The sequence below is a fragment of the Chiloscyllium punctatum genome, chromosome 14, assembly GCF_047496795.1.
Source record: "Chiloscyllium punctatum isolate Juve2018m chromosome 14, sChiPun1.3, whole genome shotgun sequence".
In the NCBI taxonomy this organism is placed as follows: domain Eukaryota; kingdom Metazoa; phylum Chordata; class Chondrichthyes; order Orectolobiformes; family Hemiscylliidae; genus Chiloscyllium; species Chiloscyllium punctatum.
In genome coordinates, this window is record NC_092752.1 from 17,848,069 (window position 1) to 17,874,326 (window position 26,258).

Consider the following 26,258-nt stretch of genomic DNA (forward strand, 5'->3'; position numbering starts at 1 on the left):
ATTTAAAAATCCAATGGATATTTATTACACTCGGTTATTATGTGCAAACATTGCATTCACAAGCACGTCAGTGTTTAGGCTAACATTAAGCTATTAAGTTACGCAACGCAGCTTGTAATGTGTCATGTTTCAAGTGATCTCTGGGTAAGATAGACCATGAGATCTTTCTATTCTGAGGGCACATGTTATAATATCAAGAGCATGTCTCTTAAAGGTATATTGACATACTGGCCATGAGACATGATACAGCACCCCTGTTTTTCCAAAGATGAAAACTTATCTCAAATAAATACTGGTGGCATGGTGGCTCAGTGGTTGGCACTGCTGCCTCACAGCACCAAGGACTGGGTTTGATTCCAGCGACTGTGTGGAGTTTACACGTTCTCCCCGTGTCTGCATGGTTTCCTCCAGGTGCTGCATTTTTCTCTCATAGTCCAAACATGTGCAGGCTAGGTGGATTAACGATGGGAAATGGAGGGTGGGAGGTAGGTGAGATGTTGTTCAGAGGGTCAGTGTGGACTTGATGGGCTGAATGGCCTGCTTCCGTACTGTAGGGATTCTGAAATATCCAAGATTCTGTGTCAATTTGATAATTATAGAAACATATAGAACAGAATTTACAAGACTAACATTTCAAAGTTCCATGCAATATTTGGAGGGTGGGTAGTTCATCCTAACCTAGTGATTGTATCTGAAGAGGCACATGGTCTCAGTTGCATTTGTTTGAAAACTTGGTTCTCTTGCCACTGGTTGCTGTCACTCATCACAACAGCATCACCATGAGCAGGTTGTTCTACATCTTTTTGCATGTTGTTGTGATGTACATTGGTTTGAGCTGGTTCTGTTTCTCCACAATGTAGCACCATAATCTGTAATGACATATTATAATCTAGGCTAGAAACTTTTGCCACTGTTCAAGTGAGGAGAAAGAGAGGACTGCTGATGCTGTAGATTCAGAGTCGAGAGTGCGGTGCTGGAAAAGCACAGCAGCATCTGAGGAGCAGGAGAGTTGACGTTTCCGGCCTTTTCAGGACTTTTCAACTCTGACTGTCCAAGTGTGTACACTTGGATTTCTAGCTCTCACTCTCTGCCCTGTGCACATTTTTGGTAATTGCATACTAACCATATGTCTCTACCATTCTCTTCATGTCTTGGAATGATTAGGGAATTGGTTGCTAGGCAAGGCCATTTGTGTCAGGGATGGCTATGTTTCCATGTCATTGTACAATGGCAAATTTAGAGAAATCATCTGTCACAGAGACTTAATCTTCCCTGTGCACTGGGAGGAAGTCTGTTGTGACTTTTCTCCAAACAGTGATTGGAACATATGGGATGTAGAAGCACCCTCTGCTGCTTGTGTTGATCTGTTTGGCATGCATCATGTGCATTTATCATTCATGGAATATTTTGATTCTTTCTTGGCCAATATACTGATTCACATTGCAGCCTTCCTATGCTTTTAATAACCATATGGCCCTGGTCTAACAGCATGCTTGTTAATTTTCTTAAAAGTTTTTACTTTTTTTATTTTGTCTCTTTTTCTGCTTTTGGTTTCCCTTTATGTTTCTATGCTGTTACTCCTTTGCTAAACTTGATCATTTAAAAAAAAAGAGCCAATTTGGGGAAAGAGAATGGCACAACTGATCGAGATCTGGACACAGATAGGGCTTTTCTATATGGAGGATTAGTAGAACGATTCGTGTAGGTGGTGTCGGCAAACAGTATTTCGAAAACCCCATCTCTATCGAGGGTAAGTCTTTACTGAACACTCTAATCCTGCCAGATGGTTTTGGAATCAGGTATATGGCTGTTTTGGCTGAAGTTCCTCTCTTTATTTCTTCTGTAAGTTGAGTGAATGTGTGGAGGTCAAGAACTCTTTCCCATGATTAGTTTGTTTTCAACTGAATGTGGACTTATTGGGCCTTCCAACTAAAGCTCTTGAATCAGGAGGATGAGCTGCAAGGAAGGCCGTTGTTGAGGAGAAGGTGAAGGGGCTAACAATGCAGGAGCCTGCAGGTATGTAGAAAAAAACCCACCATACTTGAACCTCCCAGAAGAACATTGCATCAAGGAAATCACATTCAGCTTTTTGTCCTTTGTGGCCGATTTAAATCTTTAGCTTCAACAAAAAGGACAATTGAGGTCTTCTGATTAGGTCCACAAGGGTATTATCATCACTGTTGCTCCAGTTTCATTTTGTTGCAGTGCTTAGAACTCCGTACCAGGCTGTGACAGAGAAGAACACCATGTCTTTTATGCGTCTAGCTTCTTCCAAACTGGTTCAGGCGATACCAGCAATATTGGTCACTTTTCTGAGACACAGCTGGTCAACGTGCTGATGGTTCATTACTAACCCCACAGAGGTTACTTGCAAGAGAAGAAGAGCTAGAGATTTTGCGATGCTGGCTATCTGTAGCTGGCATCAAAATTGCAAGCATGGAGCTCTGTCTGATCTTCTCCACAATAAGCCTGATTTTTTTTTTGTAAACAGTAGGGCCTTCCACTGACCACTCAGTGTCAGCTTGTTTGAGATCATGGGCAGTACATCATGCAAGTCTGTGCCTCTTTACCCTGGCAACACACATGACTTTTTAATTTTGTACCTGGTCCTCTATCCCCTCTGCTGCACTCTTTAGGTGGCACGTTGGGTACTGGAAGGGTTATTCCTTCCTGCCAAGTGGATCCTGAATCCTGTCAGGAACAAGGGCACAGATGCTGAGATAACCAGGATTCTGTTGAACAAACCATTAGAATCCTGAAACATTGGTTCCATATAGCTTGTGCTCTGAGGACAGTCTGGAATGAATACAGGTCGTTCTCCTATAATGCACGTTTTGTCAGCGCGATTTGGCTGTAACACGAGTGGTGAATTGGGGAACAATTTTTCTTAATGGGGGCTATTAGGGGATTCAATCCTTGGTTATCTTAAGTCCACTCTAGGTATTTCCTTCAGGTCAAGCAAAAGAGGTTGGATGACAGGCTAAATTTTCCCTGATCTTGTTGTCAATTTTTTTTACTTTACATTTGGGGCATACTGAAGATGCCCCTTTTTTAAACTTCGCCAGATGGTCTGGTGCCAGATGAGCCCTGTGCAGAACTTTTAACTATTACAGTGCAGAACTATTACAGATTGAGACCTATCGCGTATTCTCCCATATGCTCTCCCATGTTTCAGAAGAGACCTCCACTCCTAGCTCTTGCTCCCAGACCTCTCATAACTGGTTAATATCCTACGTGCCCTGTCATCCAGCAGGCGATAGAGGGCAGAAACTGAAATGGTGTTTGTGGAACGTACCAACAACCTCTCTGTATCGGGCTTATAGGGCTTACTGAGAAGCATAGCCTTCTTCTGGATGAAATCCCTAACCTGAAAAAAACAGAAATGACCTCTGCTGGGCAATCCGAATTTGCGGCTCAGTTGCTCAAAAGACATCATAACCTCCCCCTCAAACAAGTCTCCCAAACTAGAAACTCCTCTTGCTGCCCATAGTTTGAACCCTGAGTCCATCATCCCTGGTCGGAACCCTGGCATGCCATCTATAGGTGTAAGTGGCGAAGTCTTGGATAAACAACCCTCACTCTGACGCAGCGCCCTCCATGCCTTGGCTGTACTAATGACAATGGGGTTTCAACATTGGTCCATAACTGTCCTCATCTTATTCATGTACAAGAGGGCACTTTGCCTGCGAGGCCTCAATATCCAGCCATATTGAGTTTGAATCGTTACCTACCCAATCACAGAAAAGGGACAGCAGGGAACTCAATTCATACCTCCTGATGTCTGGGAAGTCAACTCCTTCCCCTCTTTGAGGCAACTGCAATTTAGTAAGTTTGATGAGGGGCCACACATGATGCCAGACAAAGAAACCAAACCACCCCATAAGCTTCCGCAGCGTTGACCTGGGAAACACTATAGGGAGCATATGCATGGGATAAAGCAAACAAGGAAGAACATTCATCTTAATGAGAGATATTCGGCACAGCCATGAAATTGGAAGAGCCTCCCATCTCTGGCGATCTCGCCTAATATTGTCGAGCAAGCGAGCAAAGTAGTCCGAAATAACAGATCAAACTTGGTGGTAATAAAAATGCTTGGGTATCAGAACCCTGCCCGTGACCACTTATAAGGGAACTTAGGGCCACCTTCAACTTCTGGCATATCCTTAAGACTCCCCAAAGGCATAGCTTCCGATTTTGCAAAGTTAATCTTATATTCTGAAATAGCCCCAAATATATTGATACATTTGTATCAAATGGGGTACGGAGGTCATTGGGTTCGATTAAAAACAGAAGGACATCTTCCGCATACGGTGTAATCTTGTGTGCCCTCGATCCCACTTCCGAAGCGGTTATGTGGTCGTTCTGATGAATGGCCTCTGCCAGTGGCTCTATCACTAACGTAAACAACAATGGTGAGAGGGGGCAGACTTGCCAACTACCCCTACCAATCCTAAAGTTCCCAGACTTCACCCAGTTGATGATGACCGCGACGAGAGGTGGCAATATAAAACCTCCACCCACCGAGCAAAGACCCCACCCAACCCAAACTGTTCTAAAACATAAAAAAGATACGAAGAGCGCCTCATCTTCCACCTAGGAACTCTCCAACCACAAGGGATGAATGCAGATTTCTCCAGCTTTCTCATTTTCCCTCCCCCCACCTTATCTCAGTCCCAACCTCGGACTCAGCACCGCCTTCTTGACCTGCAATCTGCTTCCCCACCTCTCTGCCCCCATCCCCTCTCCAGCCTATCACCCTCACCTTAACCTCATTCCACCTATCGCATTCCCAACGCCCCTCCCCCAAATTCCTCCTCCCTACCTTTTTATCTTGGCCTGCTTGGCACATCCTCCTCATTCCTGAAGAAGGGATTATGCCCGAAACGTCGACTCTCCTGCTCCTTGGATGCTGCCTGACCTGCTGCGCTTTTCCAGCAACACATTTTTCAGCTCTGATCTCCAGCATCTGCAGTCTTCACTTTCTCCCATAAAAAAGATACGGCCATTCCACTCGGTCAAATGCTTTCGTTGCATCTAAGGAAATCACCAACTCCTGAATCGATCGTTGCTGACAAACTTGGACTATATTCAGCAACCTTCTAATATTATTAGAGGATCTACGGCCTTTAATAAAGCCTGTCTGGTCCTCTTTAATAATATGGGGCAACACCCTTTCCAATCTCAGCGCCAGGATCTTGGACAGAATCTTGAAATCTCAATTTAATAGAGAGATGGGCCTGTATGAGGCATAATCCTCAGGAACCTTCCCCTTCTTAAGAATTAAGGAAATATTAGCTTCTCTCAAAGATGGTGGTAGGCATTCATGCATGTAGGAGTGATTGTACATCTCCAACATTGGCCCTGACACAATCCCTATAAACTCCTTCTAAAACTTACCCGGGAGACCATCAGAGCTAGGTGCTTTCCCACTCGGAAGTTGTCCAACTACCTCCTGTATTTCCTGAACTGTCAAGGGGGCTTTAAGGAGAGAGGCCCATTCCAAGGTTACCCCTGGAAGGTCCAAGTTCTTAAAAAAAAGTCTCCATTTTAGCCCTCCTGTCCTCACAGCATTCAGACCAATACAATTCAGAGTAAAAGCTCCGAAAAGCCTCATTAGTCTTTTTAGTATCATATGTAAGGACCCCGGCGCTGTCTCTGATTGTAGCAATGGATTGGGGAGCACGCTTTTTCCTAGTCAGGTACGCTAAATACTTCCCTGGCCTATATTTGAACAGTCTTTTTCTAGCAAAAGCAAGTTCTGCTGTTCCTCCTTCTGTCATTTCCAGCCAGCCAAATAGGAAATAGCTAATCCCCTAGCAAAGGGCTTAGCAGTCTCCCATAGCATGGACGGACTACTAGCCGTGCCTGAGATGATAGTCAAGAATTCCTGAAACTCCTTCAAAAAGTATTCCACAAATTTGGAATCCTTAAGGAGAAAAGGCTCCAAACGCCAGTGCCACAAACCTAGCCCTTCACTCTTGGTCTTAACCTCCAAGTATTTTGCCACGTGATCAGAGATAGCTATATTCCCAATTTTACAACCCATAATCAAATCCAGAAGGGCCAAGGGAGCCAGAAAGAGGTCAATCCTCAGGTGACATTTATGCGGGTTTGAAAAAAAGGTAAAGTCCCTGCCGGTAGGGTGAAGACATCTCCAAATATCCACCAGCGCCAAATCCTCGCATAAGTCAACCACCTGCTTGGCCTGCAAAGAAATAGTTGGGGGCCCACAAGGCATCCTGTCCACTGTTGGATCCAAAAGACAACTAAAATCTCCCCCCCCCACCCCCCCCCCCCCCCCCCCATAATAATGTGCCATGTTCCAAAAGCACTCAACTTAGAGAAAGCACTAATCAAAAATTTGAGGGGATGCGGTAGAGGACAGTAGATGTTTAAAATGCCATATTCCTCCCCATGTATCAGGGCTTCAAGTATCACAAACCGTCCCTGCTCATCTTTCACCTGCTCTAATAATGAGAACGGAAGATTTTTCTGGATAAGTACCGCCACTCCCCTACTTTTAATAGTAAAGGACGAGAAGAATACCTGGTCTTAACCCCCCTGTTGTAATTTCAGGCGTTCCCCATCATCAAGATGGGTTTCCTGCAACAAAGCGATATCAACCCTTTCCCTCTTAAGGCTAGAAAGCACTTTTTTCCTTTTAATAGGTGAATGACTTCCCTTAATGTTCCAGGTGCACCATTTAATAATACACGTAACCATATCCCCTTTCAGAGACCCTTGAACCCCTCAGAGGGAGAACCCTGCTTACAAAGCGCCGAGCATAAGTAAGTAAAGACTCCGAGTCGAAGAACTATATATACAAAAACTATTCTATCATAACTATAAACAACTATTACTACCAAAAAACTACAAAGAAAACCAACTATAAAACCTTGAATGGAGGACTCTTGCCCCTGCCCATAGGGGGCACTCACCCTACCCATCCCCTCCTTCACAGCTCCTTCAAACCTGGACTGTGCCCCAGCCTTAGACCAGAAACAAAAACAAGGAGATGATCCTTAAATCACCAGAAAAAAGACAAAGTCAGGATGAGCACTCCACTCATCCCTGGCTTCATGTCACCCTGACTTGTGACTAAAAGAGAAACAGAACAAACAAAAAAAGGGGGGGGAGAGACAACAAAGAACATCTACAAAATTTCCCATCAGAAACTCCAGTTACTAAAAAAAAAGGAACAATTTATTTTGAGGTCTTTTGCCCCCTTTCCAAAAAGGAAATTATTAGGGAGAAAGAAAGGAATTTTAAAAAAGGGGAAACATGGGGAAAGATAGAAAAGAGAACAAACATTAACCGTATTCTTCAGGCCAATCCATCTATTTGAAAGTTTTAAAGTAGCTTTATCCGCTGAGTCAAATGTATAAACTGAGTCCTCGTGGCTGAAATGAAGCACTGTGGGGTATCTCATAGAGTACTGGATGCCCAGGTCCTCAGCCTCTTTTTAACTTCATCAAAGGACTTTCTCTTTCGAATTACAGCTGCAGAGAAATCCTGGAAAAACATGATTTTTTTGACCCCTTGTACAGCAGTGCCTGTGGATCTTTTCCCAGGGATCTGAAAGCTTCTATGATTTTTTGCTTGTCCTTATATGAGTGGAAGTGCACTAGGACCGAGCGGGGGTGCTGCACCAGCCCTGACCTGTGCACTGTAACCCGATATGCCCTTTCAATCTGAAGCCTGCTGGACTCCATGTGAAGGCCTGAAATCTTTGGCAGCTGGCTTTCAAAGAAGCTGACTGGCTGCTCACCTTCAAGGAGCTCAACAATTCAGAGATTCATTCTCCGATCGCGATTTTTGAGGTCGTCAATATGGCCTTGCAAGGCCCGCACCTCTCACTTCAGCACCTGGATCTGACGGGATGAGGACTCCATCGCAGTTTCCGAGGCCTTAGTTCGACCCTCCACCTCCAGCCTCTCCCCGAGGCCATGGATTTCCTGCTTATGCTTCTGCAGCATGGACGCGATAGGTTGGATCTGGGCACGAATCCCCTCAATCGCAGCCCCAACTTTCAAGGTAAGTCTCTCCATTGCCGCAATCAATTCCTGTGAGTCTGTCAGGTCCCCGGGGTGTTCAGGAGAGGCTGCTGCTGCTGCTGCAATCTCTGGTGTGGTAGATGCTGAAGGGGAGTGTCCTCCCTGCTGCTGTTTGCATGCTCCTTTTCCTCGTACTGATGAGGAAGGACACCACTTCAACTTGGACAATACATCCATCCTAGGACAAGCCAAACGAAGACACGCATGAGAATTCCTCGAAGCATGGCATTCCAACCAGAACTGTATCAACAAACACATCGTGTTAGACCCCATCTACTACCCCCTGAGAAAAGGAACCGGAAGTGACTTCACCACTGGAAATAACATCACCATAGGAAATGACATCACCAACCCAAAGAAACGCAAACATATAAATAGAAAGCAGGAATTTTCAGCATTGCTTCACATGTGGTCCACTTGAAGATGTTACCTAGTAAGGTAACAAAACGTCTGGAAATGAACCTTTCAGCTCAGCGAGCAAACCTACCTCAACCTGAGTTACAAATTTTCTCAAAACTCGCTGCTCCTTTTCCCGTTGGCATCCTTCCCATTCCCAAAAATTAACAAATATGTATTCTGTAAAGTTTTAAACTAATAATTCCACCACTTAAGTTGGCCAGGGATGGCAAAAAACACCAGTATGTCTTGGCTGTTAGAACTGCTGTGGACAGCTCTGCCTACAGAATTGCCGCCATCTTGCCAAGTCCCAGCTCCTGTTTTAATACAGTATTATAACTCAGTAAAGTCAGAAGCCCTTTAAAGTGTCAAATTTATTGTATTATTTCATTAAATACTTAATTTTAACATTTACTTAGACTATCGTTTGTGTTATGCTAGCAGCAATTTTCATTTTGTTGTTTACTGATGTATTTAGCGGTTTGCTCCAACCCTGTTTTCCCCATAGGCCCCGTCATTTCTATCGGGTGATTTTCTTTAACACAAGATCGCTCGAGAATGCAGCTACTGTGTTATAACAGACTGTATTGAGCAATCTTATTGTTTGCTGCATGGTTCTTGCTGTGGTTATTTGGGTGGAACTGAGAAATAAGAAAGGGATGATCACTTTTATTGGGATTGTATTATCAACCCCCTAATAGACAGTGGGAAATTGAGAAACAAATTTGTAAGACTGCAGTTATCTGTTAGAACAATAGGGTGGTTATGGTAGGTGATTTTAACTTTCCAAGCATTGACTGGGACTGCCATAGTGTTAAGGATTTAGATAAAGATGAATTTGTTAGAGTGTACCAGAAAATTTTCTCAGTCAGTTTGTTGATGCACCTACTGGAGAAAGTGTAAAACTTGACCTACTATTGGGAAATAAGGCAGGGCAGGTGATTGAGGTGTCAGTGGGGGAACACTTTGGGGTCAGCAACCTTAATTATGTTAGTTTAAAATAGTGAAGGAAAAGGATAGATCAGATCTAACAGTTGATGTTCTAAATTGGAGGAAGGCTAATTTTGACGGTATTAGGCAAGAACTTTCAAAAGTTGATTGGGTGCAGATGTTCACATGTAAAGGGACGGCTGGAAAATGGGAAGCCTTTGGAAATAAAATATCGAGAGAAAGTATATTCCTGTTAGTGTGAAAGGAAAGGCTGGTAGGTGCAGGAAATGCTGGATGACTCGAGAAATTGAGGGTTTGGTTAAGAAAAAAAGGAAGCATATGTCAGGTATCGACAGGAGAAATTGAGTGAATCCTTAGAGCATAAAGGCAGTAGGTAAGCATGAGATAGCTTTGGCAAATAGGGTTAAGGACAATACAAAGGGTTTTTACAAGTACATTAAGGACAAAAGAGTAACTAGGGAGAGAATAGAGTCCCTCAAAGATCAGCAAGGCAGCCCGTGTGTGGAGCTGCAGGAGATGGGGGAGATATTAAACGAGTATTTTGCAATAGTGTTTACTGTAGAGGAGGACATGGAAGATATAGAATGTGGGGAAATACATAGTAACATCTTGAAAAATGTCCATATTACAGAGGAGGAAGTGCTGGATGCCTTGACATGCATAAAAATGGATAAATCCCTAGGACCTGATCAGGTGTACTCTAGAACTCTGTGGGAAGCTAGGGAAGTGATTGTTAGGCCTCTTACTGAGATATTTGTATCATTGATAGTCACAAGTGAGGTGCTGGAAGACTGGAGATTGGCTAACGTGCTGCCACTGTTTAAGAAAGTTGGTAAGGATAAGCCAGGGAACTATAAATCAGTGAATCTGACAGTGGTAGGCAAGTTGTTGGAGGGAATTCTGAGGGAACAGGACTTGCACGTATTTGGAAAGGCGAGGACTGATTAGAGTCCACATGGCTTTGTGCATGGGTAATCATGTCTCATGAACTTGATTGAGCTTTTTGAGAAAGTAACAAAGAGGATTGATGAGGGCAGAGCGGTGGACGTGATCTATATGAACATCAGGAAGGCTTTTGACAAGGTTCCCCATGGAAGTCTGGTTAGCAAGTTTGGATTTCATGGAATACAGGGAGAACGAGCCATGTGGATATAGAACTGGCTCAAAGGTAGAAGACAGAGGGTAGTGGTGGAGGGTTATTTTTCAGACTGGAGGCCTGTGACCAGTGGAGTGCTACAAGGATCGGTTCTGTGTCCACTACTTTTCATCATTTATATAAATGATTTGGATGTGAACATAGGAGGTATAGTTATTAAGTTTGCAGATGACACCGAAATTGGAGGTGTAGTGGACAGCAAAGAAGGTTCCTTCAGATTACAACAGGATCTGGACCAGATGGGCCAATGGGCTGAGGAGTGGCAGGTGGAGTTTAATTTAGATAAGTGTGAGGTGCTGTATTTTGGGAAAGCAAATCTTAGCAGGAATTATACACTTAATGGTAAGGACTTAGGGAGTGTTGCTGAACGAAGAGACATTGCAGTGCAGGTTCATAGCTCCTTGAAAGTAGAGTCGCTTGTTGGATAGTGAAGAAGGCATTTGGTATGCTTTCCTTTATTGGTCAGAGTATTGAGTATCGGAGTTGGGAGGTCATGTTGTGGTTGTACAGGACATGGGTTAGGCCACTGTTGGAATATTGCGTGCAATTCTGGCCTCCTTTCTATTGGAAAGATGTTGTGAAACTTGAAAGGGTTCAGAAAAGATTTCCAAGGATATTGCAGGGGTTGGAGAATTTGAGCTCGAGGGAGAGGCTGAACAGGTTGGAGCTATTTTCCCTGGCTGAAGGCTAACCTATAGAGGTTTATAAAATCATGAAGGGCATGGATAGGGTAAATAGACAAGGTCTTTTCTGGGGGGGTGGAGGAGTCTGAACTAGAGGGCATAGGTTTAGGGTGAGAGGGGAAAGATATAAAAGGGACCTAAGGGGCAACTGTTTCATGCAGAGGGTGGTCCGTGTATGGAATGAGCTGCTAGTGGAAGTGGAGGAGGCTGGTACAATTGCAACATTTAAAAGGCATTTGGATGGGTATATGAATAGGAAGGGTTTAGAGAGATATGGGCCAAGTGCTGGCAAATGGGCCTTGATTAGGTTAGGATATCTGGTAGGCATGAATGAGTTGGACTGAAGGGTCTGTTTCCATGTTGTTTATCTCTATGACTCTAAGTTTCTTCAGCAGCGGGAGGGTGAGGAAGAGGAGCACAAAGCAGCAGAACGGAGCCATGAGGTATTGAGAGGAGATTTTCCTGAACAACCTCTCTGCTGCCCAGATCATTCCTTCTCCTATATGACCCATATGGACACCTCCTTTATACTCGAAGTACAATTCCATGGCTGTTCCTTGTTAAATAATTAAGATTATGAAAACCGATCACTGAACAAAAGAATAACTTTCACTACCAAAGATTTTAATTTTATAAAATGGTTGATGGCTACATATTGACTGTTCACTTGTGTGTGGCTTTTACTCGCTCTGGAGTTGTTATTTCTCAATGCCCACAGCTTGAGAGAGAGAAGGCAGCAAAACCTTTACTGTGCAGACTCGAAATGGTTGCAGAGGGTAACGTCAAGGAGCTCTTGGCCTTTTAACAATACTCCATCTCTCTCCAACTGCAGATGCTTGGAATTTAGTTTTTGCTGGGGGTGGGGGAGGGGGGTGGGGCAGGTCTTGTTCGGCTGCCTGTCCAGACTAGCTGTGATCATCCTGAAGAGGGACAGCGGGATGCCTATCGTTCATACATCGGATACTGACCCTCAGCAAGCTCCCTTCCAAACCACGCGTTGTGCCTGGACAGAGCACAGCCCATGGAGATCAGGAGGTTAACGCGTTCAGTTGGAAACGTGCCTGCTGCTCTCGAATGTACTTCTCTTTATTCCCAGGCTTCATTTAAATGTGACAAATGCTTTTGGAAGTCAAAATACACGACTTCATAGAGTTTTCCGCAGATCCCTAGAGTTGTCACTTCCTCAAAAACTGGCGAAGATTTATTTAAGATTGCAAATATAATTTTATACTGTAGCTGTTCAGTGCACGCATGCTCTGAACTTTTAAATGCAATCCCAGCTGGATTTGAAGAAGGCCCAGTGCAACACATTTGAACACTCATAACACAAAATTAAAATATGACAAGCAAGGAAACTAAGGCAGTGGTTTTCAGCCGATGCTGCTTCCTGCTGTGCTAGTCAGGAGTGGATGGGGAAAGATGTCCCGACTGATCTAGGTGCCTCATAGCTGGTCAGCCTTCCCCAGGCGGTGAATTTTTTTTATTCAATAGTGGGATGAGGGTGTGGCTGGCTAGGCAGCGTTTATTATCCATCCCTAATTGCCCAGAGGGCAGTTGAGAGGCAGCGATATTGCTGTGGGTCTGGAGTCACTTGCTGGAAAAGTGCAGCAGGTCAGGCAGCATCCAAGGAGCAGGCGAATCGACGTTTCGGGCATGAGCCCTTCCTGATCCTCCTGCTCCTTGGATGCTGCCTGACCTGCTGTGCTTTTCCAGCAACACACTTTCAGCTCTGATCTCCAGCATCTGCTGTTCTCACTTTCTCCTGGAGTCACATGTAGACCAGAACAGGTAAGGACAGCAGATTTTCTTCCCTAAAGGATATTGGTGAATCAGATGGCTTTTCTCTGTCAATTGGCAATGGATGTTTCATCGTCATTGGGTTCTTAATTCCAGACGCAGAACAACCTTGATTATCCGAATGAGATGGACGGGGAGGATTTTGTTCGGATAACATTTTTACGGCACCTTGAGATCTTGTTTGGATAATCTGACATTTGGATAATTGATAGCACAGGTTTTTCTGTATTTTATTGAATTCAAATTCCATCATCTGCCTGAGCAGGATTTGAACCTGGCTCCCTAGAATGTTACCTGGGTCTCTGAATTAACAGTCCAGTGATTATAGGACTAGGCCATCAACTCACTTGGCTCAGGGTGACAGTTGTGCTTCCATTTGGGGAGGAAGCTGTAAACAGAGAGCTGTGGTCAAGCAGACAACAGACAATCCTGTCACATAATTGGTGCCAGTTTTGACTGGTGGGCCACTGCTGGGAGTTCAACCAAGTGCTGAAGAAGAGGGGAAAATGGATGCCAGGCAAGAAATACATTTGGGATGTTGGTGGGATCTGGTTGGCAGACCGCAGCAAGGACAGTAAGGGGCTTGGGGGCTAGTAAGGAGAGGCTTGTGGGAAGGGTTAAAGGGGGAGGTATAACCATGTGGAAGTTGACCAAGGGACCCACATCCCTCCCTACTCAACAAGGTACTTTGCCGAACACCAACCTGCTAGTGAAGATTCTCAGATTTCCTACTGGGCATGGGCCCAGGTGAAATAGTGGGGCTGTGATGAAAAACCTCAGTGGGCGTTCATTGATTACTTAAAGGTTCAGTGGACCATGGGAGGTGAGTGCTGCCTGACACATCTGTCGCCCTGTGTAAAATCAGAGACTAGGTGTGAACAGGCAGAAAGACTACAGACTTCAGCACACCCCTACCCCCTTGTATAAAATACAATCCCTCAGGTGGGTATTGAAGAGTATGGAATGCTCATGGTACTTGTTGTCCAGGTTGATTTGACAGAATCTTCAGATTGACAGGGCATAGAAGTATACAGTGCAGAACAGGCTCTTCGGACATATCTCACCATTTGCTGTGGGATCTGTACCTTGTTTTGTTTTGCATTTTGTGCAGTTGATGAGGACAGACACTAGGAAAATAATGTCAAAGTCCACCGATTATATCAAACTGAAGAAAAACTGAGCAAGGTTGAAGGAGAACGTGTACAGTTTAAAACAGTGGGAAGAGAAGTAGCAGACATAGATCAATGCAAAGAAACCTAGTCATCTTGGTGTAAACTCACAGGATCAAATAACTGAATTACAACTTGCCTGATTTTTACACCCAGCCTGGATGAATGCATCAGGAGTAATTAGACTAACACTCACTCCTCATATCTTTATTTTTTTCATTTTGCTATTGAATTCCTCTTTAGAGGTGTTTCTGCACACTGCTTGACCAAGGCTTGTGGTTCCAGTCTTTTACTTGCTGTTGAAGTGCTTTCTGTCGTTCAGATACTGAATAATTCACGGGCTCACTTTGAGCGGGAAGGATGTTCCATTGCACTGTCCAGTTGTAATTTATGACCAGGAATTTCCTTGGAGCTGTCTTTGCTCTCTTTCGGAACTTTGCCAGATGTGCTACAGAAATCCCGATTACACATGTAACAGAAATAGCATTTACATGTGTACGGTAAAATCTCCAAGGAAATTCCTGAGTAGATTTGATCTATATTCTCCTGTTCTTATGATAATTTAACCATCTCTTCGTATTGACTTCCCCTACAGGGAACTACTGTCTACAACTAATCTAATTCAGTGTATTCTGCACATGTAATCATTTGCAAGTAAATATTGGTAATATGACCGAGCTATTTAATGCAACTTAGAGACTTACGTAGTCATGTCTATTCTGTTTTATTCTGCAACCGGACCAGTTGCTCCAGATAAATATAATTCAGTCTTGAGGCACCGATTCCCTCATGTTTAACTCTATTTCCAGTTGCAATACATGTATTGCTTTTATGAACTGTTTTGAGAAGAATTGCTGCATAGTGGGAGGTACAAGAAATTATACAGAGACTTAGAAACAGATTCAGCAAATAGGTCCAAAAACAACAGTGAATGATATAATTGCTGATCAGCGTGATTGTTTTTACTAGTCTTGGAATTCTTGAAGTAAGAAGAGATGTTGCAGCTGCCAGGATATGGACAACTGGTCACACATCACTGGGTGACTATTAAATAAGATCTTGAATGCTTTTTATTTTAATTATATCTGTATTTCTACATAGCATCTGCATGTTGCCCCTGACTGTGTTTATTACTTCATACTTCTTGGAAGCATAATGGATTGTATAAGGACTAACAAAATGTGAAGAAAAATATTTTTTTCCGGTCGCTAACAATGTTGGTTCATCAAAATTAAGAGCTCTGAATTTCCATGGAGATTGTCCTAACCTCCTGCCTGACAGGAAATGGATGTAACACCCAGAGAATTAGTGTAAAGAGGAATTCCTTCATGGATTGTGTTAATCTGCAGCCAATGTTGCAGCAGGTGATCAGGGACAGCACAAGTAGAAATTCAGAGCCAGGTCTCCAAAGGCCTTTTACAAATATGCATGCTGTTATTCTAGTGTACTTACAGATAGGGCACGCAGTAACTTTTAATTGTCTTTCAGGGTTTGCAAGTTACTGTTGGGAAGCTGATGGTGTACAGTCAGAAACACCGAGCGGACAATGTTACACACACCAGAATGGTTGATCAGGTGAGTGATTACTTCCAGAATAATGATCCTAAATTGCTATTGGATTTGTTTGATCTCCTGCTGTGACTTGTGACAGGAGATTGTCTGGCACCTGAGAGAAATGGTGCTAGTAGCTGTTGATAGCTGTTTATGTATTTTACACTGAGAAAATCCCTGCAGAAAGTGAAACTCATCTCCAGTGCTCCTTGGATTTATAATTTCTATAATCCCAGCATGAACTCAGTTATTTGCTGTATGCCTCACTCTGTTACAAAACGTGCAAACTGCCCTGGCAAACTCCAGATGTTACCCATTTATTCCAATATAATATTCCACAGCCCACTATCCCCTCCCTTCGCAAGTTCTAGCGATTCAGTTCTGGTCGCCACATTACAGGAAGGATGTGGAAGCTTTGCAGAGGGTGCAGAAGAGGTTTATCAGGATGCTGACTGCATTCAAGGGTATGAGGTGTAAGGAGAGGCTAGGAACACCCAGGTTGTTTTCTCTGGAGCAGTGGGGGCTGAGGCTGGACTTGGTAGAAGTCAATGAAGTTATGAGATGCTTGGATAGTGTTGACAGTCAGAATCTTTTTCCCAGAGTTGAAATGTCTAATGCTAGTTTGGGGGGGGGGGGGGGGGCATACATTTAAGGTGAGAGGGGGCAAGTTCAAAGGAAATGTTAGGGGCGAGTCTTTTACACAGGGAACGGTAGGAGTATGGATTGCACTGTCAGGGGTAATGCTGGAGGCATTTAAGGGACTTTTAGATTGGTACATGAATATGCAAGGAATGGGAGGATATAGACCAACAGTAGGCAGAAGGGATTAGTTTAATTTGGAGTCATGCTCAGCACAATATCTTGGGCTGAAGGGCCTGTTCCTGTGCAATACAGTTCTTTGTTTGAATTTCTTCTGCTGATAGCTAAACCCATCATACCAGTCATAGAGTGTCCTGTGTTGTCTACTATATTCCTGTGCATCTTTCCCTTTGAAAAGGAGAAAGTTAAATAAGAATTAAAAATTAAACACGAAGATGAAAGAGTTGTAAAGGCCACTGTTAATAGATACCACAGAAAAACAGAGAGACTTGTTGAATTTAATCGCCCAGATTACTGAATAATAAGGTGCCCTGATATATGGATCACAAGAGGTTAATTTGGATTAATAAAGGTTATGGGGGGGTGTGTGTGTGTGCAGACAGGAATGTGGAGTTCAGATGAGAATCTGACCAGCCCTAATTTTGTTGAATGGAGGAGCAGGATGGAGAGCGAATGGTCTACTTCTATCCTAAATCGTGCATTCCTAATAACACAGGAAAATTACATTTTGACTTCTTTTGTACTCAGAATTGTCTACTTTAGAGAAATCCGGGTGCTCGGTTATTAAATTTGATTTGATTTATTATTGTCATTTATCTGAGTACAGTGAAAACTTTTGTTTTGTGTACACTACGGGCAGATCATAACACACAGAGATCACAGGGTGATTGAACAGAGCAAGGAATACGAAGTTACGACTGCAAAGAAGGTGCACCAAAAGGCAAGATCAACATTAGATTTGAAATTTGAGATAACAGTGGGGAGGAAGCTGTTCTTGAATCTGTTGGTACGTGTGTTTAAGCTTCTGCATCTTCTGCCTTGACTGAGGAGGTTGGCAGAGATCATAACCAGTGTCGGAGGGGTCTTTGATAATGTTGGCTGCCTTTCTGAGGCATTGAGAAGTATAGATGGAGTCAATGGATGGGCAGTTGGATGGAAGGTAAGTATATTGGATACTACTGGATCTATGATATGGAGATAGTGTGGAATGGTGTGGCTGGGGTAGAATATCAGCCATGACCTTATTGATTGCCAGGCACTGAGCTGGAGGGGCTGTGATACCTCCAATTTCTGACATTCTTAACCTCCCACTCTTCCCTTCCATTTCAATCTTCTTCTGCCGGTGATAAGTTTTGTGATTTTTCTCCCTGCTGTTCCTATGTATCCCTTAAATCTTGGTGACCAACACTGGAACAGCAGGGCTTTATGATTGCTAGCTTACAACTATTGTTCTTTCTTTTCAAGGTTGGTTGTAACTGGTGCTGTTTTCAGCTTACAATTGGGAACAGAGCTGGTTTCCGTAAATGCAAGCAGAGCGGTGAGTTTTTCTGTATTGTTCTTTTCTAGTTGGTTGAATAACAGCACATTTATACAATATCCTGCCTATTATGAACCATCCAAGGTGACCGTACATGCAAATTGGTGGACACTGAGCTGAGAACTGTGGGAAGGTTTCTGATGACACATCCAGGAAGCAAGGTTTCTGCATGAGATTTGATGGTGGGAAGTCGCAAAATGTACAATCTAGTGTGAAAATTCCAGGGCTGCGTTGGCTAAGGAATATTACCCCCATTTTTACAGCCAATGTTGAAACCAAAGAAGTTGTGAGGTAGGAAAAAATTGAAGAAGATTGTGGATTGCAGATTTAAAACGAATCTAAGAGGCAAGTTTTTCACACTCCGGATGGTGCAGATATGGAACGAGCTGCCAGAGGAAGTGATAGAGGCAGATACCATTACTACATTTAAAAGAAACTTGGACAGGTACATGGATAGGAAAGGTTAAGAGGATATGAACCAAATGCGGGCAACTGGGATTAGTTTAGTTTAAGATGCTTGTTTGGCATGGAAAAGTTGGATTGAAGGATCTGTTTTTGTGTTGTATGACTCTATGATGGAGGTGGAATGGAACAAGGGAGTGTTTAAGATTTAGGTAGTGACTTTGAAGTTGGTATAACGGAGGACAAGGAATTAAAAGTCAGTGAGAATATGAACAATGGCTGTTTGAAATGGAAGGCAATGGGAGTGACAAAATATTGGAATCCATCCGAACTTGTGTAAAACAGAAGTGAGGAGACTATTGAGGAAAATGTTGGGCTGAGCACTGCCTCTCTGGGAAATTCCGTTGAGTAAATCAACTCAACCATCAATTTATGTTCCATCTTATTGAAACATTCATTACAGGAACAGTCCGGTGATATTGAGGCAGGACTGATATCTATAAGCAGGTTATAAGAGTTTATTTTACATGCTGCACACAAGTTTAGTATGCAGGTACAGCACATGATCAAGGAAGCTGATACAATTGTGGGCGGCACGGTGGCACAGTGGTTAGCACTGCTGCCTCACAGTGCCGGAGACCCGGGTTCAATTCCCGCCTCAGTCGACTGACTGTGGAGTTTGCACGTTCTCCCCGTGTCTGCGTGGGTTTCCTCCGGGTGCTCCGGTTTCCTCCCACAGTCCAAAAACGTGCAGGTCAGGTGAATTGGCCATGCTAAATTGCCCGTAGTGTTAGGTAAGGGGTAGATGTAGGGGTATGGGTGGGTTACGCTTCGGCGGGGCGGTGTGGACTTGTTGGGCCGAAGGGCCTGTTTCCACACTGTAAGTAATCTAATCTAATCTAATTCTTTCCTTTATTATGAGAGGAATTGAACATAAAAGCAAGGCTTTCATCCTTCATTTATGTAGAGACAAAAGAAACTGCAGATGCTGGAATCCAAAGTCGACAGGCAGGAGGCTGGAAGAGCACAGCAAGCCAGGCAGTGTTAGAAGGTAGAGAAGTCAACGTTTCAACTCTTCTTCAGGAATAATTTATATAGGGGATTGGTGAGATTGCACCTCGACCACTGTGTGCAGTTCTGGTCTCCTTATTTAAGGGAGGCGGTAAATATGTTGGGAATGGTTCAGAGGATGTTTACTGGATTGATATCCAGAATAAGTTGGGTTGTTCTCTGAGGATAGATCGAACAGTCTGGGCTTGCTTAGAGTGGGGTTTGTTGCATGAGGGATGATTTTGTTGAAGTGCATAGGATACTGAATATTCTGGCCAAGGTGGATGGGCAAGGATGTTTACTGTTGTGGCTGAATCCAGATTGAAAGGGCACTGTTTTAAAACTAGGAGTTGTCCCTTTATTACAGAAATGAGAGAAATTCTTTTGTGTGACTTTGCAGTCCTCTGTCTCAGAGGCTTATTGAATATTTTTAAGATGGAGGAAGATAGATGCTTGTTAGGAAAAGGACTCCAAGGTATCTGGGGTGGAGGGGAATAGGAGTGTTGAATTGTGAATGCAAACAGATCAGCCATGATTGTCTTAAATGGTGGAGCAGGCTTAAAGGGCACATGGTCTGCTGCTGTTCCTAACTCATGACTTCATTTTAAAAGATTACCGTGGGGTAGGTAAATTTTCAACCTGCTGGTGAACTTTATAAACTATGTATTCTGACAACCATACATAATCAGTTTAATAGCCATGAAGGAGTTTATTACATCTGGATACCTCTGTGGAAACCTCATGAATGAATAAATAAACAGAAATGTGGACAACTGTAATCTAAACTCATGATGCATCTTCAATAATCGTTTAATGATAAAGTCTGCAATGTCTTATGAGCCAAGGCAGATCCAGGTGATTTTATTTGGAGAAAGATTTGTTTTGTAGCTTTTTATTTGAAAATTGAAGATTTAAAGCTTTGTTCACCATCTCTCAAACTTGAAAGTATTGCGTGCTAAACTCGGGGGATTTTTCATCTCCCAGTCGAGTGGGCAGAATTGAGTGGCTTCCTGATTCTATGAATCCAATCTTTTGAAATGGCCGCCTGCCCTGTCCATTTTCAGTCCTGTGGAGGGGGTCAGGTTGGCTTGGAAGTCAGGCCAGTCAATCTGGAAAGTTCCAAGAAGGTTACTGTGTTCCAATATGGTTTTGGCATTGTGTCCAAAGATTAAACATTGAAACATTAAAACATTCTTCCACCTCTTACCCCCAAGCCCTATCCATGCCAACCTGCATCACCTAATGGTTTTTACCCGCATGCTACGGTCTATCCTCATGGCTGCTTTTACCCCTGTGCCATCAATATATCATTCTGTTCATTCCCCATGGCTCCTCAAACCCATGCCAACTTAATACCTAAAGCCATCCGTTCCCCCTTCACCTATCATGCCAGCTCACCATGTATTCACAGGTCCCATTTACAAATAAAAGGTTGCATTACTTAAAGTTCTACATTACAAGACTTGTGTTGGAAAAAGCATTGTAATTAATCAAAGTATTTTTTTGACATATCTTGATGGCTTTGACACTTCCTTAAAAGTCCTGACAGGTTTTACGTGTCTTGACACTCCTTAACTTTCTGTGACCTGCCTTGATGCTCCTTAATACTTGTTTTCAGATTATAACATGTTTTGAAAGATGTGACAGGTCACTCCTATGTTTGACCATTCCAAATGGTCGACCACTTCAACTCCCCCTCCCACTCTGCCGAGGACATCCAAGTCCTGGGCCACCTCCATTGCCAAATCCAAGCCACCCGAAGACTGGAGGAAGAATAATTCATCTTCTGCCTTGGGACTCTTCAGCCACGTGGCATCAACATCGACTTCGCCACCCTCTTGACCTTGTCCTACCTGTCCATCTTCCTTCTAGCTATTCGCTCCACCCTCTGCTCAAACCTATCATTATCATCACCATCTGCATCTACCAATCGCCTTCCCAGCTACCCCCCCAGCCCACCACCCCCAACCTCCTATTTATCTCTCACCACCGCCCTTATTTTCTCTCTCCCCCCCACCATTCCTGATGAAGGGCTAATGCCCAAAAATGTCGACTCTCCTGCTCCTCGGATGCTGCCCGACCAGCTGTGCCTTTCCAGCGCCAACATTTTTCGACTCTGATCTCTGGCATCTGCAGTCCTCACTCGCCCCGATTGTACTCTAGGCTATCCAAAGCAAATGCATTAACAACAGCTTGTTCTTACCTGATCTGTTCTCTGCACCCTGTGTTTCAGACTGTAGGGACTCCAAAGTCTGATTTGAGTGGTGGCATCACGTTGTTTGCATACACGGAGCTAACTAACCCCCACCACCCCATCCCTGCGAAAAATGGGAAATCTGAGGTTCAGGGGTCTGATGTGGAATTTCCAGTCTTGTGCCAATTTCACTGCAATGGAGAAGTTCTCTGACATGGCAGTGATCTAGACCAGCGAAAGAGGGAGAAGACTAGGAGAGATGGGAAGGGAAGGAAGGAGAGGTGGAGGGGGTTTGGGGGGAGATTCAAAAGAATGGGATGAAAAGATGGGAAGAATTGAGAAGGAAATGGAAGAAGAAGAGGGGGGAAAGTTACAGATGAGAGGGGAATGTCAATCAAAGGTGGTGGGTAGCTAGGGAAGGAGGGTTTGTAGTAGAGGGTGAGGCGGGAAGAGATTTAGGTGAGGGTTCTGAATAGAGGAGGATAGAGTGGCAGGTAGAGAGGGATTGAGGGAATGTTCAATCCGGGCCTATATACAAAAGTTCATCGCAAACTCCAAATGAATGTTTTACTAAAGATTTACAGCCTTAAGACAGCAAAAATGCCATTTAAATATATTGGTACTATCTGTGAAATGCTTGTAAACATGAAAGAAATTTAAACTGACATTCTGGAGGGATTAAGAGCTCATAACCCGAAGTAACAATTGAGAAATCTCAGAAGACAGAGACAGCTGGGAAAAGGATAGTGATTGGGACCAGGTGGTATAAAAAGGCAGGAGGCGTTTGGAGGAAATGAAGGCTTAAGTGGGCGGGATGGTGATAACGCCAAGGAATGTGGGAAGAACATGCTGAAAATACAGAAAACGAAAGACCCAAAGGATGGCACACCAACCTCATAAGGTATAAACCATGTACACAGGGGTTAATAATACTGGGGTCAGAATTTACGGGAGGCCAAAAATGTGGGAAAGAAAACAGGCCCTGGGAGTTCAGTCGGATGGACTGAGAAACTAAAACCTTACATCAGTTATATTCAGGAGAACTCATTGTCAACTCAGCTCCTGGGGATACAGGAGCTTGAAGCCTAACAGCACCTTGAAGCCTAACCACTGAGCAGCACGGTGGCTCAGTGGTTAGCACTGCTGTCTCACAGTGCCAGGGACCCAGGTTCAATTCCAGACTCTGGCGCCTGTCTGTGTGGAGTTTGCACATTCTCTCCGTGTCTGCGTGGGTTTTCTCCGGATGCTCCGGTTTCTTCCTGCAGTCACAAAGATGTGCAGGTTAGGTGGATTGGCCATGCTCAGTTGCCCATAGTTTTCAGGGGTGTGTAGTTAGGTGCAATAGTCAGGGGTAAATGTAGCGTAATAGGGTAGGGGAATGGGTTTGGATGGGATACTCTTAGGAATGGACTTGTTGGGCCGAAGGTCCTGTTTCCGCACTGTCGGGATTCTGTGATAACAAGTGGGCAAATGCTGTGATTTGATGGCACCCCATAACAAGCGATGTAATTACCACAGAACGGTCATGTTATGAATGTGAATGGTGACATTGATGCATAAAGACAATCACAGGAACACATACTTTTTATAGATTACATTTTTAAAGTAAAAATAAAGGATTTGACAAAATTATGGGGAAAAAATCAAGCTATTACTGCCCTGATTATCAGTTGAAATTTTTATTTTTACTTTTGTTTTTAAAGTTTTTTCTTTTGCTTAAAATGTTAGCCTATTTCAGAAGTCAGGGCTTGTGCTAATATATTTTGTAATTACTTCAGCTCTGAACTTAGTCTAAACTATGTTGTCTGAACATGTGCAGTGTACCTCGTTACCCAGGATGCACCAGTGTCACTCAGTCAGCAGTATTAAAGAAATACTTGTCTTGATCTTCAGGCAGTTTCTGCTCAGTTATTTGCTCAAAATTATTTTAACAAAAGGCATTGGAAAAATCTGTAATCTCTAGTGTGGCACAATCTCAGCAGCACGGTGGCACAGTGGTTAGCACTGCTGCCTCACAGCGCTAGAGACGTGGGTTCAATTCCCGCCTCAGGCGACTCCCCGTGTCTGAGTGGGTTTCCTCCGGGTGCTCTGGTTTCCGCCCACTATCCAAAAAAAATGTGAAGGTCAGTTGAATTGGCCATGCTAAATTGCCCGTAGTGTTAGGTGCAGGGGTAATCATAGGGGAAATGGGTCTCGGTGGATGCGCTTCGGCAGGTCGGTGTGGATTTGTTGGGCCGAAGGGCCTGTTTCCACACTGTAAGTAATCTAATCTAATTTAGGCTAAATGTTTTCAATCTTGTTATGCTGTATGTATGAGATTTTTTTTTTAAATGGCCTCTTCAATCACTTTTGGAATATTGCATTCAATTCTGGTTTCCCTGCTATAGGAAGGATGTTGTGAAACTTGAAAGGGTTCAGAAAAGATTTACAAAGATGTTGCCAAGGTTGGAGGGATTTGAGCCATAGGGAGAGGTTTAGTAGGCTGGGGCTGTTTTCCCTGGAGCGTCGGAGGCTGAGGGGTGACCTCATAGAGGTTTATAAAATCATAAGGGGCATGGATAGGATAAATAGGCAAAGTATTTTCCCTGGGATAGGGGACTCCAAAACTAGAGGGCATAGGTTTAAAGTGAGAGGGGAAAGATTTAAAAGGGACCTAAGAAACAAATTCTCCGTGCAGAGGGTGGTGAGTGTATGGAATGAGTTGCCAGAGGATGTGGTGGAGGCTGGTACAATTACAACATTTTAAAAGACATCTGGATGGGTATATGAATAGGAAGGGTTTAGAAGGATATGGGCCAAGTGCTGGCAAATGGGACTCGATTAGGATATCTGGTCTGCATGGATGAGTTGGATCGAAGGGCCTGTTTCCATGCTATCTCTACAACTCTATGACTCTGACTCTAAATCATGATCTCTGACTTCTTTCACTTGATCTTCAGAACTTCTACTCTTCTTTGTCCTGACGATGCTAGTATTGACTAGAGACGGCTTATACAAACTGAATTCCTCACCAAGTATTACCTCTTCTGTATGCCTTTTACCAAAAGTTCTTTCACAAGTATCACTAACAAGGCCAGCATTTGTTATCCATCCCTCATTCTCTTGAATGGAGTATTGCTGGGCCAGTTCAGAGAGCAGTTGAGAGTCACTCACATTATGTTTCATTCTGGTGTTGCCTGTAGGTCAGTTGGGTAAAGATTGTAGATTCTTTCCCTAAATGTCATTAGTGAGCCTGATGGCTTTTCATGAAAATCCGTGATAGCTGGCATGGTGAACACAACTGAGATTAGCTTTATAACCAAATTTATTAATTGAATTTAAATCCAACCAGTTGCCCTAGTAGGATTTGAACCCATGTCCCTAAAGCATTTGCTGGATTGCGAATCAAGTGACATTACCATCTGCCATCTCCAAATCACCAGTTGTTAGCCTGGTAACTGTGCTGTCAATGATTGATTAAAAGCTGATTTACTGGGGAGCAATTTTCTCAGTGTTTTCCCTGTTCTCCAGCTGCAATATTGTGGGAAGTTTGTTTTCTGCTGTAACCCCTGCCAAATGCTCAGGATCACAATGACATGACTCATTGTGGTTTATTTGGAGCCAGTTTTGGTGTCCATTATTGACCAACACAATGATCCAGCCAATTAATGTATTAAAAACCAGACAGGTAAATTCCTTTCCTTTTAGACACAGGGTTCTCAGAAAAAGTATTTTTGTCAAGTTTACAATTCCTCACCCGGCAAACAGATTCTTCTCTAATCCCTTCTAGCAATCAGAATGTACAGATCAAAGTATTTACTGTTCTTAAAAGGTCTGGAGACAGCTTAAATTTCTGATTCATTTGTGGAGGTGCATCAAGTGGCCTTTTGCTATTTGCTCTTCACAGACAGCAGAAGGTCATTGAGTAGACAGGTAGATTTGAACATCTGTTTGAAGATCAGCACCACATTATTCCGAGGTTCAGAATTATTGCTTCACACAGTGACTCCTTTTAACATTGTTGGCATTATTAGAATGTGAACGAAATCTGGAAGAGGGAGCTCTCGAGCTTATGCCTCACTCCACAGACCTTTAGTCTGACCCCAGTCTTTAAATTGCCATGCTGAGCCAGACAGTTTCACTGTAGTTTCTCTTTCAGATGACAAATTCTTAACAATTGTCTGAATCCTTTTGTGTGAGGTTGTCGATGTTTCAAAGCACTTATCATCCAAAGAATGTTTCCATCACTGATCCCTCTGAGACTGAACCTGATCGAAATGTTTTTGGAACTCTAGATCGTTGGACCAGTGGGATAACATTTAGTTATGAACGTTAATAATTATTTATTGTTGTTTGGCATTGATATTTTGTGGCTTAAACAGTTGAGTAATACTTTGAATATATCTTTGTTATGAACATTAGCTGCTAATAAAGAATGTCTGTTACTGATAAGGAAACCTCTTGATGAATGTAGGGAATTGACATCAACTCAGCTTCTAGGAATGAGGTGAAGCAGTCTCTTTTGCTTTTAAAAAAATACTTACTGAATTTTTCTTCAGTTTAGGACAGACGATTGGACTCTAGCCTAATGAGAAGATACCCATTCTTTAGCACAACTTTTTGTGGTTGTCGCTGCAGTTTTCTTCGATAGAAGTAGAGTCAGGATAAGGAGGGCATTTTCAGGCTGGCAGCTTATAATTGTTGGTGTGCTACAGTGATTGGTGCAGAAGTCACAGTTA

At 43.3% G+C, this 26,258-nt stretch overlaps 1 protein-coding gene across 2 annotated transcripts in view; it reads left to right on the plus strand.

Moving 5' to 3' along the window:
• The window catches only part of adamtsl7 (ADAMTS-like 7), a 454,799-nt gene that overhangs the window by 34,717 nt on the left and 393,824 nt on the right, over window positions 1-26,258 (plus strand). For both annotated transcript variants that reach the window (XM_072583993.1, XM_072583994.1), the window contains exons 2-3: window positions 15,695-15,781; window positions 17,822-17,894. In XM_072583993.1, the coding sequence (XP_072440094.1) occupies window positions 15,753-15,781; window positions 17,822-17,894 (102 nt within the window). In that variant the 5' untranslated portion in view covers window positions 15,695-15,752. The remainder of the gene's footprint in view (window positions 1-15,694; window positions 15,782-17,821; window positions 17,895-26,258) is intronic.